Genomic DNA, 13,394 nt, shown 5'->3' with positions numbered 1-13,394 from the left:
ATTCCTCAAGGAAAGGACTGTCATCCTTGTTGTATCAACAAAGAAACTATAGAGTAGCTGATTTATTTTTTGGTAACCGAGACTTGCAACCTTCATTTAGCTATTTCTCAAAGAATTCCTCTATCAATGAAGATTTTGATAAGAGAAAGCCTGAATATGAAAGGTAGGCTCTCTTGTCTTTTTGGGGCTTTAAGCTTTTCTTAAAAGGAAGAAAAAAAAAGTAAGTAAAGATTAAGCTTATGAATTGTGCCTGTTTTTTGTTACTTTTAATCCTTCTCTCCAGCATCTGATGCTTATCAGGGTTTTCCTGAAGCAGTGATTTTTATATGCATTGCTAGGTGTCTTGTAAAAATCTAGTTATGCATATAGTTTGTTTTTGATGCCTACTTTCCTAATACGAATGTTATCCACATTTGTTATTTAAGGCTATTTTAATAGTATCACTGAAAGAGCCAGGAAAATGTAGATGTATAAATGGAACTCCTGAATTTTCACAGGTAGATTATTTACTTTGTAAATCCTGTCATTTTTGTATTAGCAATGAAGGATTATGTTGATAAAAAGAAATATTTTTTTTCTACCTCATTGGAGCTGGGAGAGAAGCCATATATATATTTATATATAATATAAATATATATATTATATATAAATATATATATATTTATATATTTAACTTTTTATTTGAGAGAGTGAGCAAGAGAGAGCAGGAGAAGGGGGAGGGGCAGAGGGAGAAGCAGATTCCCCGCCAAGCAGGGGACTCCACAAAAGGCTGGGCCCCAGGACCCTGAGATTGTGACCTGAGCCAAAGGCAGACACTTAACCAACTGAACCACCCAGTCACCCCAAGAAGCTATATTAAATAGAAGTGGTGTGTGCACAGTGCCCAAAGAAAGATACAGACCTGGTAGGTTTTCAGACAGTGCAACTCTGTTATCAGTTGCTTGTTATATCAGTCCTGAAAGTATTACCATCCATGCCTGATGTGAAATAAAGTACAGAGTTTTTTGGAGAAGAGTGGGAAAGAAGGAAATTATACTTTTCAACTTCCCTTACAGAAATGCGAGGTGCATCTTTTTTAGTTGCTCCTTTAGAATTTTTTCTTTAGTTGTATTACTAATAGTTCCATTTACAATATGTAGAAGAAGATGAGAGAGGTTTTTAGTAGCCTTTATCATGTATTAACAAATGATCTGAGGTGCTGAGTAGTGGAGTTAAAAATAGTGCTTAAAATGTCATTTTTAATCCAATAACATTATCTCTGTCTCTTCACCAAGCTTCAGTATCAGTTTTATGTGGTGTGAATTTTATTTGAATGGGTAATTTGGAAGTTTAGATGGGTCACTCAATTACCAGTAGAGGGATTAAAAGGAATTGACAAGTAATGCCCAGCAACCACAGAAAGAATGATGAGAAGCTAAACTCTGATTTCTTATACCTGTTAGTGTCTAACAAATTGTAATTAGGGTTTTTTTATTATGCAGAATAATTGTGAGGCTTAGAGTCCAAAAGAGCCATGCTCATAATAGGGTTATTTCCTAGAAGGTTTGTTATAATCAAAACCGTAAAATGATCGACACCAGACGTTGGCCACATTTAGACCCCTACCTGTTTATATGAATAAAGTTTTATTGGAACACAGGCAGGCTCACTCGCTTACATTTGTATCATCCTTCTTATTCTAATGACAGACCTTTAAATAGTTAAATTGAGATCCCATGACCCACAAAACCTAAAGTAGTGACTAGCCCGTTTAGTAAAGTTTGCCATTTCTTAACAATGGGGTTTATAAAATAGATTCCGTATTTAAAACTTTTAATGAAAAAGAATTTTACCAATAATAAGAGTGCATTATCCTGAACTTTGAAGTTCCTTTTATTTAAACTTGAGCATATCTAAAATATTACACAATTTATTTAACATTCTTCTTGGTAGAAGTTCTTTTATAAATACTAGTTAGAAAAATGCATTTCTTTTTTCCTTCAGTGGTTCTGAGGTTATTTTGAGTGTGGACATGAGGCAGAATTGACAGACCTAATATTCCCTGTTAAAAATGTTCTTGTGGAAATAAACGTTGAGTAAAACAACAACAAAACTTTTTCCATCTAGAATCAGGTAGAAATTTTGCATTGATCACTGTATAAAACTATCTTATTTATTGCCTTCTTATCAGCCTCCTTCATTAGAATGTAGATTCCATGCAGGGAACTTAGTCTTGTTTACTACTGTATTCCCTCTCGCTGGAACAGTGCCTGCCGTTCAATAAATACTGATGACTGGACAGAGGAAAGGGTGATCTCAAGTGAAAGATGTCAAGTAACATATAAACCTGTCACCAAAACTAGTTATTCAAATTGATCAGTATTCAGTTTGCATTTCTGAAGATCGTAATAGCATAGAATTTGTGAACGTCAACCATAATATAGCCACATACCATGAGAAGAAATATTTGTTAATCTCTTGGCTCCTTCTGGGTGAGATGGCTATATTTGAGGGAGGAAAATGTGGACACTGGCATTAAACATTGGCATTAGCAGTCCAAATTATTTAATATTTCTGGACTTTATTTTTGAAATTAAGTGGTGTATTGTATATAAGGCCTTCAATTCAGTGTCGAGTTCCTGGTGAGGCCCCAGTAAATGGTAATGTAACGTAATGCTGATACGCATACTGTCATTTTTTATATAATGGGAAATACTTGATCATTTTAAATTTGCCTAATGTTCTCTATTCTCCCCCCACCTCCGAACCTCCACCCTGCTCCTAAATAACGTACAAAGGTCAGGCGAGCTCAGTAGAAGTCCTTTCCTTCTTTCCTTCCACTTTTCCTCCCACCCTCCCTCTTCTGTATGTTTCTGGCTTGATTTAGAATTGGTTGATGACAGTTTCTTCTCAAACCCCATCAACCGCTATGACCATCTAAGAAGGATCTTAAAACAAAAGGCCCTCATCCTTATGTATGGAAGTATTTATCAAGTGGCATCTCTTTGTTCTGGATTTACCAGAGCCTCTCCCCGTTTTAAGCCAAGCCCATATGCAGAAGGGGTCTCAGGTACTCAGATGGGCTAGCGCAGTTCCCTTGCTTCTGTGTTCTTCCCTTTTTTCTCTCACTGTTCAGAATCTGTCCAGCTTTGGGTTCTTTCTCCCTTTTGGAAGGAAGAAAAAGTCCTGTTTTAACAGTCCCCAAAGGTAAGATAGAAAAGAGTGAGAGAGAAGTCAGAAGTGAGACTATGTGTATGTGGTGAGCACAGTTTTTTAATAGCTAAAAGGTACTATGATATAAGTTTTTTGTACGTTATTTAGAGAAAATTTAATCCTTACAGATAATTCTTGAATTGTTTAGAAAAAAGCATGAAGACATTGCCATAAGTGATTGAAATGTTTAAGGTTTGAGTTTGCAGTAGAGTAGACTGACTGGAAGTACAATAAAATATGGGGAAATTGTTTAAGGAGACATCCCTCTACACACTTGAGCACTCACTTTTTCCCTCTGGAGTTGCTTTGTTATTGCAAATTGACAACTTTGCAATTAAAGTGATTAATGATGTACCCTAGTGTTTATGGGTCTTGAGGTCAGTGAGCCCAAAGATGGCCATGCTGTGGGAAACTTAGATAGAGCTCATCTCACAGAAGAGGAACTTAAAAATCCTCCTGTTTTCTGTATGATTGTTTATGAGTTAAGCATATTAGATATGGTTGAAGGAGTCGCCAAGACATAATGAGTAATGTGAATAATCTTTATCAGTCTAGTTCTGTTGCTTAGTTCCTCATTCTTAAACACCAGTGTGAATATTTACTGGCTAGTTTTTTAAAACTAAGAGCACATTATTTTATAAAGCAGTATTAGAAAAATACATTAATTCAGTATATAACTTAAATATAACACCATTCATAGGATGTCCATAAAATGTAGTTTTATTTGATTCTTTTGAACCTAATCCCTGATAGAGCTATTGCTTATTTTTGGCATTATTTTTCCTATAAATTATTCTAAGCAGCACATCACAATTCTAGTTTCTAATAAAATCCATTATAACATAGAAATAGTTCAGCTGTGTAGCCAGAAGTTCTCAAACTGGTTGCAGTGCACCAGGGATTGTTATTTTGGATGCTGCTCTCCCAAAAATCAATCAACTTTCAAAGTAGATTGTTCTAGCCACACTGATGGCTTTGTTCTTTGAATTCCATGAGCTGAGGAGAGTACTGGGCCAGGGCACTAGTCTCTCACCATCATGGCTTAGTCCTGTACAGTGGCTTCACACTATGAGAAGAGAGAACAATAAGCAAATTGTTGAGCCATGGCACTAAGCCATTGCCAGGATCTCTGCTGGTTTGAAACACAAAGTACATAAAAGTGACTTGTGATGATCACTGTGGTTGAAATGGAGATATGTCACCCTGTTGTGTATTTCCCAGGATTTGGAGAGAAAAATGTGGGAATAATTTTTAATAATTATACCTCAGTTTTTAAAACTGCTTATCTATTTAAACGTCTTTTAAAAATGATTCACTTTGAAGTAATCTCTGACATTTCTAAAGTAAAGGAGCAGATGATCAGTATAATGTATTTTTTTTTAAAGAAAGACAACTGTAAAAATCTTAATTTTGAGAAATAGTTTTTCTTACTCACATATTAGGATTTTCTCCTCGGAATATAGGAAATACATTTTTCAGTTTGGTGAAGAAAATAGGATTTTCCTCCCTTAAATTATTCTAATAATTTATTCTAATAACCTTTGGGTAGCTTATTTAAACACAGTTGAAGAAAGCACTAGTTTGATAAAGAATATATTTGATATGACAAAAGGTTTTGTGGATTATATGGATTGTAATATTTCTTTTCCTTTATTTTAGTCACTTGCAGGAGGCTTAAGTAAACATTTCAGACTTACAAAGATTTACTTTCTTTACTGTTTCTTTAAAATAGCATTTCCCAGAGGGTTTTTTCCTTCTCTACTCCAGTCTTGAGAAAGGTTTCCTAAATAAATAAGTATTCTAAATACATTAGTATGCCATACTTGAAAGGGTTATGGACAACAGTCTGCAATATTTTTTTCTTTAGGCATTAAAGGCTCTGAGAAGTTCTGTGCCTAGCATATTTATGTAACTGAAGTATTACAGCTATCTTTGGTAACAGAATCTCTTTTTTTGTTTTGTGTTTTGAAAAGTCGCTTTCCATGAAACATACTTTGAGAAGTAGTTTTTCTTGCCATAAAAAGAGCACATGTATGTTTTATAAAACAGAAAACACAAAAGAGAAAAAACAAATATTCATAGCCTTTACTAAAATGTTAGTCTGTTTCCATCTACTTTTTCCATGCACTGACCATACTGGATATTCTATTTTATATCTTCCTTTTTTCACTCAATATCATAAAGTAGGCATGTTCTCACGCAATTTAGGATTCTTTCAAAGAATGGTTTTAATCATTGCATTTTCCTATTGTGGTTTTATTGCAATTTCCTCATTGTTGTTTATTTAAACTGTTGTTTCCAGTTTTTCAGTATATAAGTTACATTGTAGGGAATGAATATCTTTATACATAAAGCCCTTTCCTTAATTCCAGGTTGTTTCCTTATGATAGATTCCCAGCAGCTGATTATTATGTCAAAGGGTATGAGCTTTCTTCAAGGCTTATTTATTTATTTACTTAATTTATTTATTTGACAGAGAGAGCACAAGTAGGCAGAGAGGCAGGTAGAGAAAGGGGGAAGCAGTCTTCCTGCTGAGCAGAGAGCCTGATGCAGGGCTCCATCCCAGGACCCTGAGACCATGACCTGAGCGGAAGGCAGAGCTTAACCCACTGAGCCACCCAGCTGCCCCTCTTCAAGGCTTTTTATAAACAAATGCGAAATTATTTTTCAAGAGAGCTATATTAATATATAGTTTTTCCAGCAACATGCAGTCTCACAAACATTATGTGTTAACATTTAAAAAAATTCTACACACTTGAGAGCAAAAGGTGGTATATCTCATTTTATTTTATAATAATTAATGAAGTCTGACTTGTTAAAAACCTAGTACCAATGCTGTTCATTAATTTTGCAAATTTCATTTGTCATGTATTTTAATTTCTCAAAGCATAGTAGTTTGTGTCATAAGAGTATGTAATTTTACTTAAATATACATGTAAGTTAAAATACACTTAAATATAAGATAAATACACTTAAATACTGATCTTATAAAAACGTAATTAATGCATGTTATAGGTACATATACTGTGTGTTTTAAAAAAATTGGGAAAATTTTTCCAAATATTTTTAATGTGGACAGTTTGACTTCTCTACTCCAAAAAGCAAAACCACACTCTAAAATGAGGGCCATTTTAGGTGAGCCTGGGTGGCGAAGTCGGTTGAAGGTCTGCCTTCAGCTTGGGTCATGATCCTGTGGTCCTAGACTTGAGTCCCGCATAGGGCTCCTTGCTCAGTGGGGAGCTTGCTTCTCCCTTTTCCACTCCCTCTGCTTGTACTCTCTCTCTCTGTCAAATAAACAAATAAATAAAAATTTTTCAAAAAGTCAAATTAAAAAGAATTTTTAATTAAAAAGTAAAATGAGGGCCATTTTAAATAGAAGAGTTAAAAAAATTATGTGGCTTTGGGGCACCTGGGTGGCTCAGTGGGTTAAAGCCTCTGCCTTCAACTCAGGTCATGATCCTAGGATCCTGGGATGGAGTCCCTCTGCTCGGCAGGGAGCCTGCTTCCCCCTCTCCCTCTGCCTGCCTCTCTGCCTACTTGTGATCTCTGTCAAATGAATAAATAAAATCTTTTAAAAAAATTATATGGCTTAAATTATGAACGCCTATAAATTTTCAGAGGTCAGATGAATACTTGCATGTCGTAACAAAGTAACTTTAAGCAAATCTAAGTTTCAATGATTTTATGACTCATTTGGTGGTTATTTAAATATTTAAACCCAAGGAACTAATTTTTATTGCACTGAGTACCAACTACTTTATTTGACATTACTTTATAAGTAAGTCTGTTTTTCCCCTACAAAATGATGTTTTGTTTTTAATGTTTAATGGACTTAATTCTGGGATTTTGAGGGTGTGTTATCCATTTTTTTTTTAAAGGTTATTTATTTGACAAACAGAGATCACAAGTAGGCAGAGAGGCAGGCAGAGATTGAGGAAGGGAAGCAGGCTCCTTGCTGAGCAGAGAGCCCGATGCGGGCCTCCATCCGAGGACCCTGGGATAATGACCTGAGCCAAAGGCAGAGGCTTTAACCCACTGAGCCACCCAGGCACCCCATTTCTTTTTTTCTGACTGCTTCTCTTAGTTCAGGTAGTTGCACTTGTGAGACTGAATCAGAAAGTAAGCAGGGCAAATAGATTCAAGTTTCAGATTTTAAGTTCTTCTGTTAATTCAAGATTTCAAGCAGTACAGTATTTTTTGTTGAGCTTTCAGCGCATAAAGTATTTTAGGACTATTATTATTCTGTGCTTTCTCAACAAAGTAAGAGGTTGGATTCCAAAATTAAGTAAACTAACCATTCTGAGCTTCTCCTTGTTATTGTTGCTAACATTGGTTAAGAACTAACACCTAGGAAAAGCTAAGGGGTTTGTTTTCATAGACATAGGGATATATGCATTTTATTCTTTGGAAACTTGGTGACTGTTAAATATCAAGTTCTTTTTTATAAATTATTTTTACATTGCTAGAAGAGTTCCATGTACCTTTAAGTGTCCAGATGAAAAAGAAAACTACCCTATTATGGCAAACTTCCAATAATGTCTTGGGAGATTTTAATAAGTAGATCCTTTGTGATTACATCTCATTGTGAAATTTCAATGAAAGGAAGATTCCACTGTTCTGTACTTGAACTTGTTTCCTTTGCTTATTATAATAACCCTATAAGCTAAAAGAGAAATTGTCTATTTGAGAGTACACATGGAAAGTTATGCAACTTCACAGAATATAATTCTATATTGTGGTAACTGAATGTTAACATCCATTGTAGCCTCTCATTAGGTCAGCCAATTATTCAGTTGGTGCTTGCCCTAACTAACCAACTTAATTGTTACTGGAAAATTCATTTGCTATTAAAAATGATCAGAGTTCATTATTATAGAGATCAAATATCCTATGATAGTTTCTTTTGTTGGCAATCTGTTCTCTCTATAAGTAAAATAATCTCATGGTCTGTAGCTTAAAATTGTTATCACTTATTTACCTACTATAGTTACGTTTCTTGAATCTTGTACTTGATATCGCAGCCTGTATTATAAGAGGAGTCACATTGCTTCTGGCATTATTAAACGTAATATGTACCTTAATATTGGGTAAATTATTAGAAGCTTTCCCAGTCATTTAGTTACTGTCCTTGACTGCAGGTAGTATATTGTAATATGTAAGAATTGTCAGCCAGCTGTATATCCTATGTAATTTACTTACTCTAAACGTTGAAATACCTCATCTGAAAAATGGAGTTAAGTATAGTTGCTACTTTGGTTATTTGTCATGATTATATGCAATAGTTGCTCCAAATCAATTAGTTACTGTTAGTCCATGCTAACCAAAGAGCGAGTAATAATACACAAAGAAGGCATATTTTGGAAATACCTAATTTGAATTGGAAATAGGCTCTATGCATGGAGTTCTGCCCTTCTTTCCTTGGTCTCTCCTTTCCACTCTTACTACTGATGACATATTACATGCCAGGCACAGTGTTGGTGTAGAGACAGAAATGGGATATGGTCATTTCCTTCACTGAAATTATAGCCTAATAGAAGAACTTAAAGTTTAGTTTTAACATAACAAATACATTACCTTGTACAAGCACTTAGGAATATAAACACAAAATAAATACTCATTCAGTGACTCCATTCAACCAGAACTTACTATCTTCACAGAGACCAATATCCTGTGGTCATATTCCTGGGTGTTAGAAGAAAAGGCAGATACCAGGGGAGATAGAGGTTCATATTAGATTTCAGGAACCACTCAAGGATGAGAAAGTCATGTTTATTATACTTTTCAGTTTTGGGTGGAGAATAACCGTAACTGAAAACTTAAACACGGGTGCATGATGAAGCACAATTGGTGTTTGTCTGTCTTCATTTGAGTGTGTAGAAAACTAATGAATATCCAGTGTGTAAGGATATAGGTACTTGCAGCATTTGAGTTACAGGAGTTAATTAGTAGGGACAAATAGTCAAGACTATGAATTATGAAACTATAAATATTTAACATATTAAGGTATATACTAATAAAATTATATTAATAAGTTATTTGTAAAAACTTATGGTTATTTTCCCTTTTTTCTTTCTTTCTTTCTTTTTTTTTTTTTTTTCCCTCCCCTTTTAGGGCATCTGCTACACCCAAGCCTGAGCCAGTTGCCGTGCAGAAGGTGTGTTTCTCATCTGGTATCACTAGGTACCACTTGATTGTCCCTCCTGAATCACTGTCATTTCCATTCTTTGTCTTAGGCCATACTGACAATTTATAGTTTCAATACAGTTTTCCTTACAGTTCTTTTCCTTTAAACATTGTGGGGGGGGGGGTGAGGGATGGAAATCAACACATTCTTAATTGACATTTATAATTATACCCATATTATTAAAACATGCTTTCTTTAGCCATATATTATCTAACTTATATCCATATTTCTTACATTCACTTTTATTTTGTCTATGTTTATTCACATGTTTTAAAGAGAGTAAAAAAAGTGTTCCAGAAAATGAATGTCACAAGTCTTTGATAACATTTTATTAGTAATATTAATTGGTTTCTAATTACATTTTCAGTGTATTCTAGATTAGGTTATTGGCAAGTACCTTTCTTCTCTCATATATATTTTCAAATGGTCCCCAACCATTTTTCATACACCCCTGGCTTATACTTTGGGGGGTTTTCTCCTTAATTTTATTTGTGCCTTTCCACTGAATTACTTATATTGATTTGCTGAGACATAAGTTACTTCCCTCCTCCCAATTAGCTTTATTATTTCTACAAGATTAATTTAGATTACTTATTTTTTCTTAAAATGAAACATAATAGGGCCACCCTTGTAGGTTTTTAAAAGAATTTGATTGTTCTTCTTTTGGGATGGTAGGGTGAGTAGGAATTTATTCTTGAATGTCACAGAAGCTTAACCTTTTGTTTTGTTTTGTTTTAAACTTAACACTTTCTTTGGGATAAGGATTTGCAAACACAAACTATGTTAATTTTAGGAGGAATTAATCTTTCTTAGTAATTAATGTTTCTTTGATAAACAACAAAGAAACATCCAAGATCATTTCTTTTTTTAAAACAACTATTAACTATTTTGGAAGAGGGAAAGAATTTTTATTCCACCTCTAAAGAATATCTCAAAACATTCCAGAGAGAAAAACAGGTGGATTTTTGAGATTTTTCTTTTAAGCAATATCTTTATTCAAAATAATCATTAGAATGTGCACATTTTTAGTTAGATGAGAAAATGATCTTTTCCTTCTGTTTAAAAAATATTTTTTATTAGGAGACTTAGAAATATGCTGTTTTTTTCTGCGTGAATCAAGTAATTGTACTCTGTGGTGTATAGTGATAAGGCCGCGATGATGGCTTTTTAACCAGTGGACATGTGATCACTGAGCATGTGCCTTTGTCTAGCACTGTGCAAGAGTTCGAGGAAGGGGGGTTATTACATAATTACTCTGGGGAGTAATTAAACATGTTTGAAAGATGGAATTAAATCAAGACTCTGGATATTCTAAAATAAATGTTTTGGTTAGCAATATTTTGTTTATTATGGGGTATTTAAAATTTTTTTCCTTTTGGGAAATTAAAGTGTCTGTTGACACTTACGATGGCATTTAGGCTTTTTGATAGTTTTCCTACTCTAGTTCCTAGATATTTTGAAACTTCTTTCATTTTTATATATATAAAAAAAAACCCTCATCGTGTGCATCTGTGTTGTGCATGTTGGGATCAGTTGGCATGCATGTTACGCTCATTGTTTTTATGTAGAAACAAGTAAAATCGGGGCTGCTAACATGATTGTGTTTGTCTTTTTAAAAACTAGCTGTGTGTTCTTTTCAGTTCTACTTTGCATGTATTTGGTGTGTTTTTGTGTATGTTTATTTTTATTTTACATAGGGAGAACCTAAAGAAGTAGTTAAACCTGTGCCCATTACATCTCCTGCTGTGTCCAAAGTCACTTCCACAACCAACATGGCCTACAATAAGGCACCACGACCCTTTGGTTCTGTGTCTTCACCAAAAGTCACATCCATCCCATCACCATCGTCTGCCTTCACCCCAGCCCATGCGACCACTTCATCACATGCTTCCCCTCCACCCGTGGCTGCTGTCACTCCTCCCTCATTTGCTGCATCCGGACTGCATGCTAATGCCAGTCTTAGTGCTGACCAGCATTCATCTGCACTGAGCGCTGGTAAACCTGCAGTTAATGTCCCACGGCAGCCCACAGTCACCACCGCGTGTTCCGAGACTGCTCAGGAGCTAGCAGAGGGGCAGAGAAGAGGATCCCAGGGTGACATTAAACAGCAAAATGGGTAGGTGGCCAAGGGTGCTTTCTGCTCTTATCAAAACTCTTCTTTCAGGCAATTTCCGGGAGATAATTTACCCCCACCCCCCATCAGCTGTTCTTGGAAGGAAAGAAGATAAAATTTTATTTGCTTCATTAACATGTAGCTTTATATTATATACATGTAGCACTTTCTGCAAGGCAATTATAGGTTAATCAAAACCTGAGTACTGCATTTTGACATGTTATGAACCATGTAACATACTACTCTGTAACTCTTTCTCCAAGTCCTGGTATAACATGGAGCAGCTGGCACTTATAATGCAAGGCAGATCTTGAATCTTTCTTTCTCATTTTTTCCATCCTTTTATTAGTCACTGAAAGTTTAAACAGAGTGGTTACAGTTGTGTCAGCTTATGTATCTCATCCTAAGGAGAGAGGAAATGAGGAGCTTGTAAGAAGCTTTTTTTCTAAGAAGTAGTCTTAAGACAGAAAACAAATTTAGTTTTGACTCATGTCTATGTATGATGCATTAGCTTAGGTCAGATAGTCAGCAACATTCTTTTCAGATAAGCTTAAGCTAGAATTTGGTCTGTAAAAGCAAACAGTAATGACAGAGCAATAGCATCAAAGGATACTTCCCAAACATCAGAAACAAATTAGAGGATGTTTTCATTGTAAAGGTTTTTCTAAAATGTGAATAGGTTTATGGAAGTGGACACTAGATGTTCAATGTCAGTGGAAGTTTTGAAAATCTATTCCTTATTATTTTTTTCCTTTTTGAGGCATTTAAAAGCATTGGTTGATGTGCATTTTCAGCAGCTTCCTTTATAGATGGTCGTCTTACTCTTTTTGGAATTCTGTGACTATACTTGAAGCCAAAGTCATTTTTGTAAAATCATTTTGATCACATTTATTGTGACAAAAATGTTCTTTAAAAGGAAAACAAAGGAAAATCATCTGCATGCATGATTTTTTTTTTTAACCAATGCCAGTTCCCAGGAAAATATAATTAAAATAATTGCGTGCATAGGTCCTTTCTAAGATAATCCCTTCCGAATGTTAATTCATGTAATGAAGGGGCTGTGCTTTCTGTAGCACCGCTGCCATGGCAACGTGGGGCTTTGAAAAGAAGGTGGCAGGGCTCCAGGCTGCTGCTGAGAGAAAGAGCAGGAGGTCTGGAAGAACAGCTACTGCTTCGAAAATATAGTTTTTGTGGTTGTGGGTGGCTTTTTAAAGTTTTGAAGCATATATTGAGGAAAATTAGTGTCCTTCAAAGAACGTTATTTCTTCTTTTATTTGAGAAAGAGAAATAATATGTAGTGTTGAGGTGTGTTTGGTTGTGTTTTTTTGTGTGTCCATTTCAAGACAATAGAATTTAGAGTGAGCAAAGTGGATATTCTTAGAAGAAAGATGCTGCCTGTCAAATTATTGGCGCAATAGAATACTCAAAGCAGAAATCTACTATGTTAATTAAATTCCCATTTCAGTGTAAAAAAGTCCACTGGAAGAAGTGTCTGAACAAAAATATTTCTCCTTACATTTCTTGAAAGTTTATAAAATGGCCTTTTTCTTTTCAAGGAAAAAAATCCAACTTTACTGATTCATATAAGATAGTCTTCATAGTGGAAACTTATACAGGTAAAAGTAAATTGAGGTATGGAAAAGTACTATATTTACAACATGAAAATATGAATAAAAAACTTAATAAAAACAACTTTATAATGAATAAGAAGCTTTATAAAAACAACTTTGACCCTTAAACATAAAATGATTTAAAGCTTATTATTTTCAAACTGAAACTGTAGGCAGTGGTGTATAGTGATAAGGCCGGGATGACGGCTTTTTAATCAGCGGACATGTGATTACTGAGCATGTGCCTTTGTCTAGCACTGTGCAAGAATTCGAGGAAAGGGGGGTTATTACATAT

The 13,394-nt window shown here is 34.8% G+C and overlaps 1 protein-coding gene across 15 annotated transcripts in view; it reads left to right on the top strand.

Annotated features, from left to right (window-relative positions):
- PDLIM5 (PDZ and LIM domain 5) overlaps positions 1–13,394 on the top strand; it is a 204,045-nt gene that overhangs the window by 103,788 nt on the left and 86,863 nt on the right. For 9 of the 15 annotated variants that reach the window (XM_082728202.1, XM_082728197.1, XM_082728201.1 and 6 more), the window contains 2 exons: positions 9,304–9,346; positions 11,074–11,492. In XM_082728202.1, coding sequence (XP_082584328.1) covers positions 9,304–9,346; positions 11,074–11,492 — 462 coding nt within the window. The remainder of the gene's footprint in view (positions 1–9,303; positions 9,347–11,073; positions 11,493–13,394) is intronic. The other 6 variants (XM_082728192.1, XM_082728200.1, XM_082728191.1 and 3 more) reach the window with 1 other exon arrangement.

Source organism: Mustela nivalis (assembly GCF_964662115.1).
Source record: "Mustela nivalis genome assembly, chromosome: 4".
Classification (NCBI taxonomy): Eukaryota; Metazoa; Chordata; class Mammalia; order Carnivora; family Mustelidae; genus Mustela; species Mustela nivalis.
Note: the sequence above shows the minus strand (reverse complement) of the source record. Positions and strands in the feature narration are given on the sequence as shown.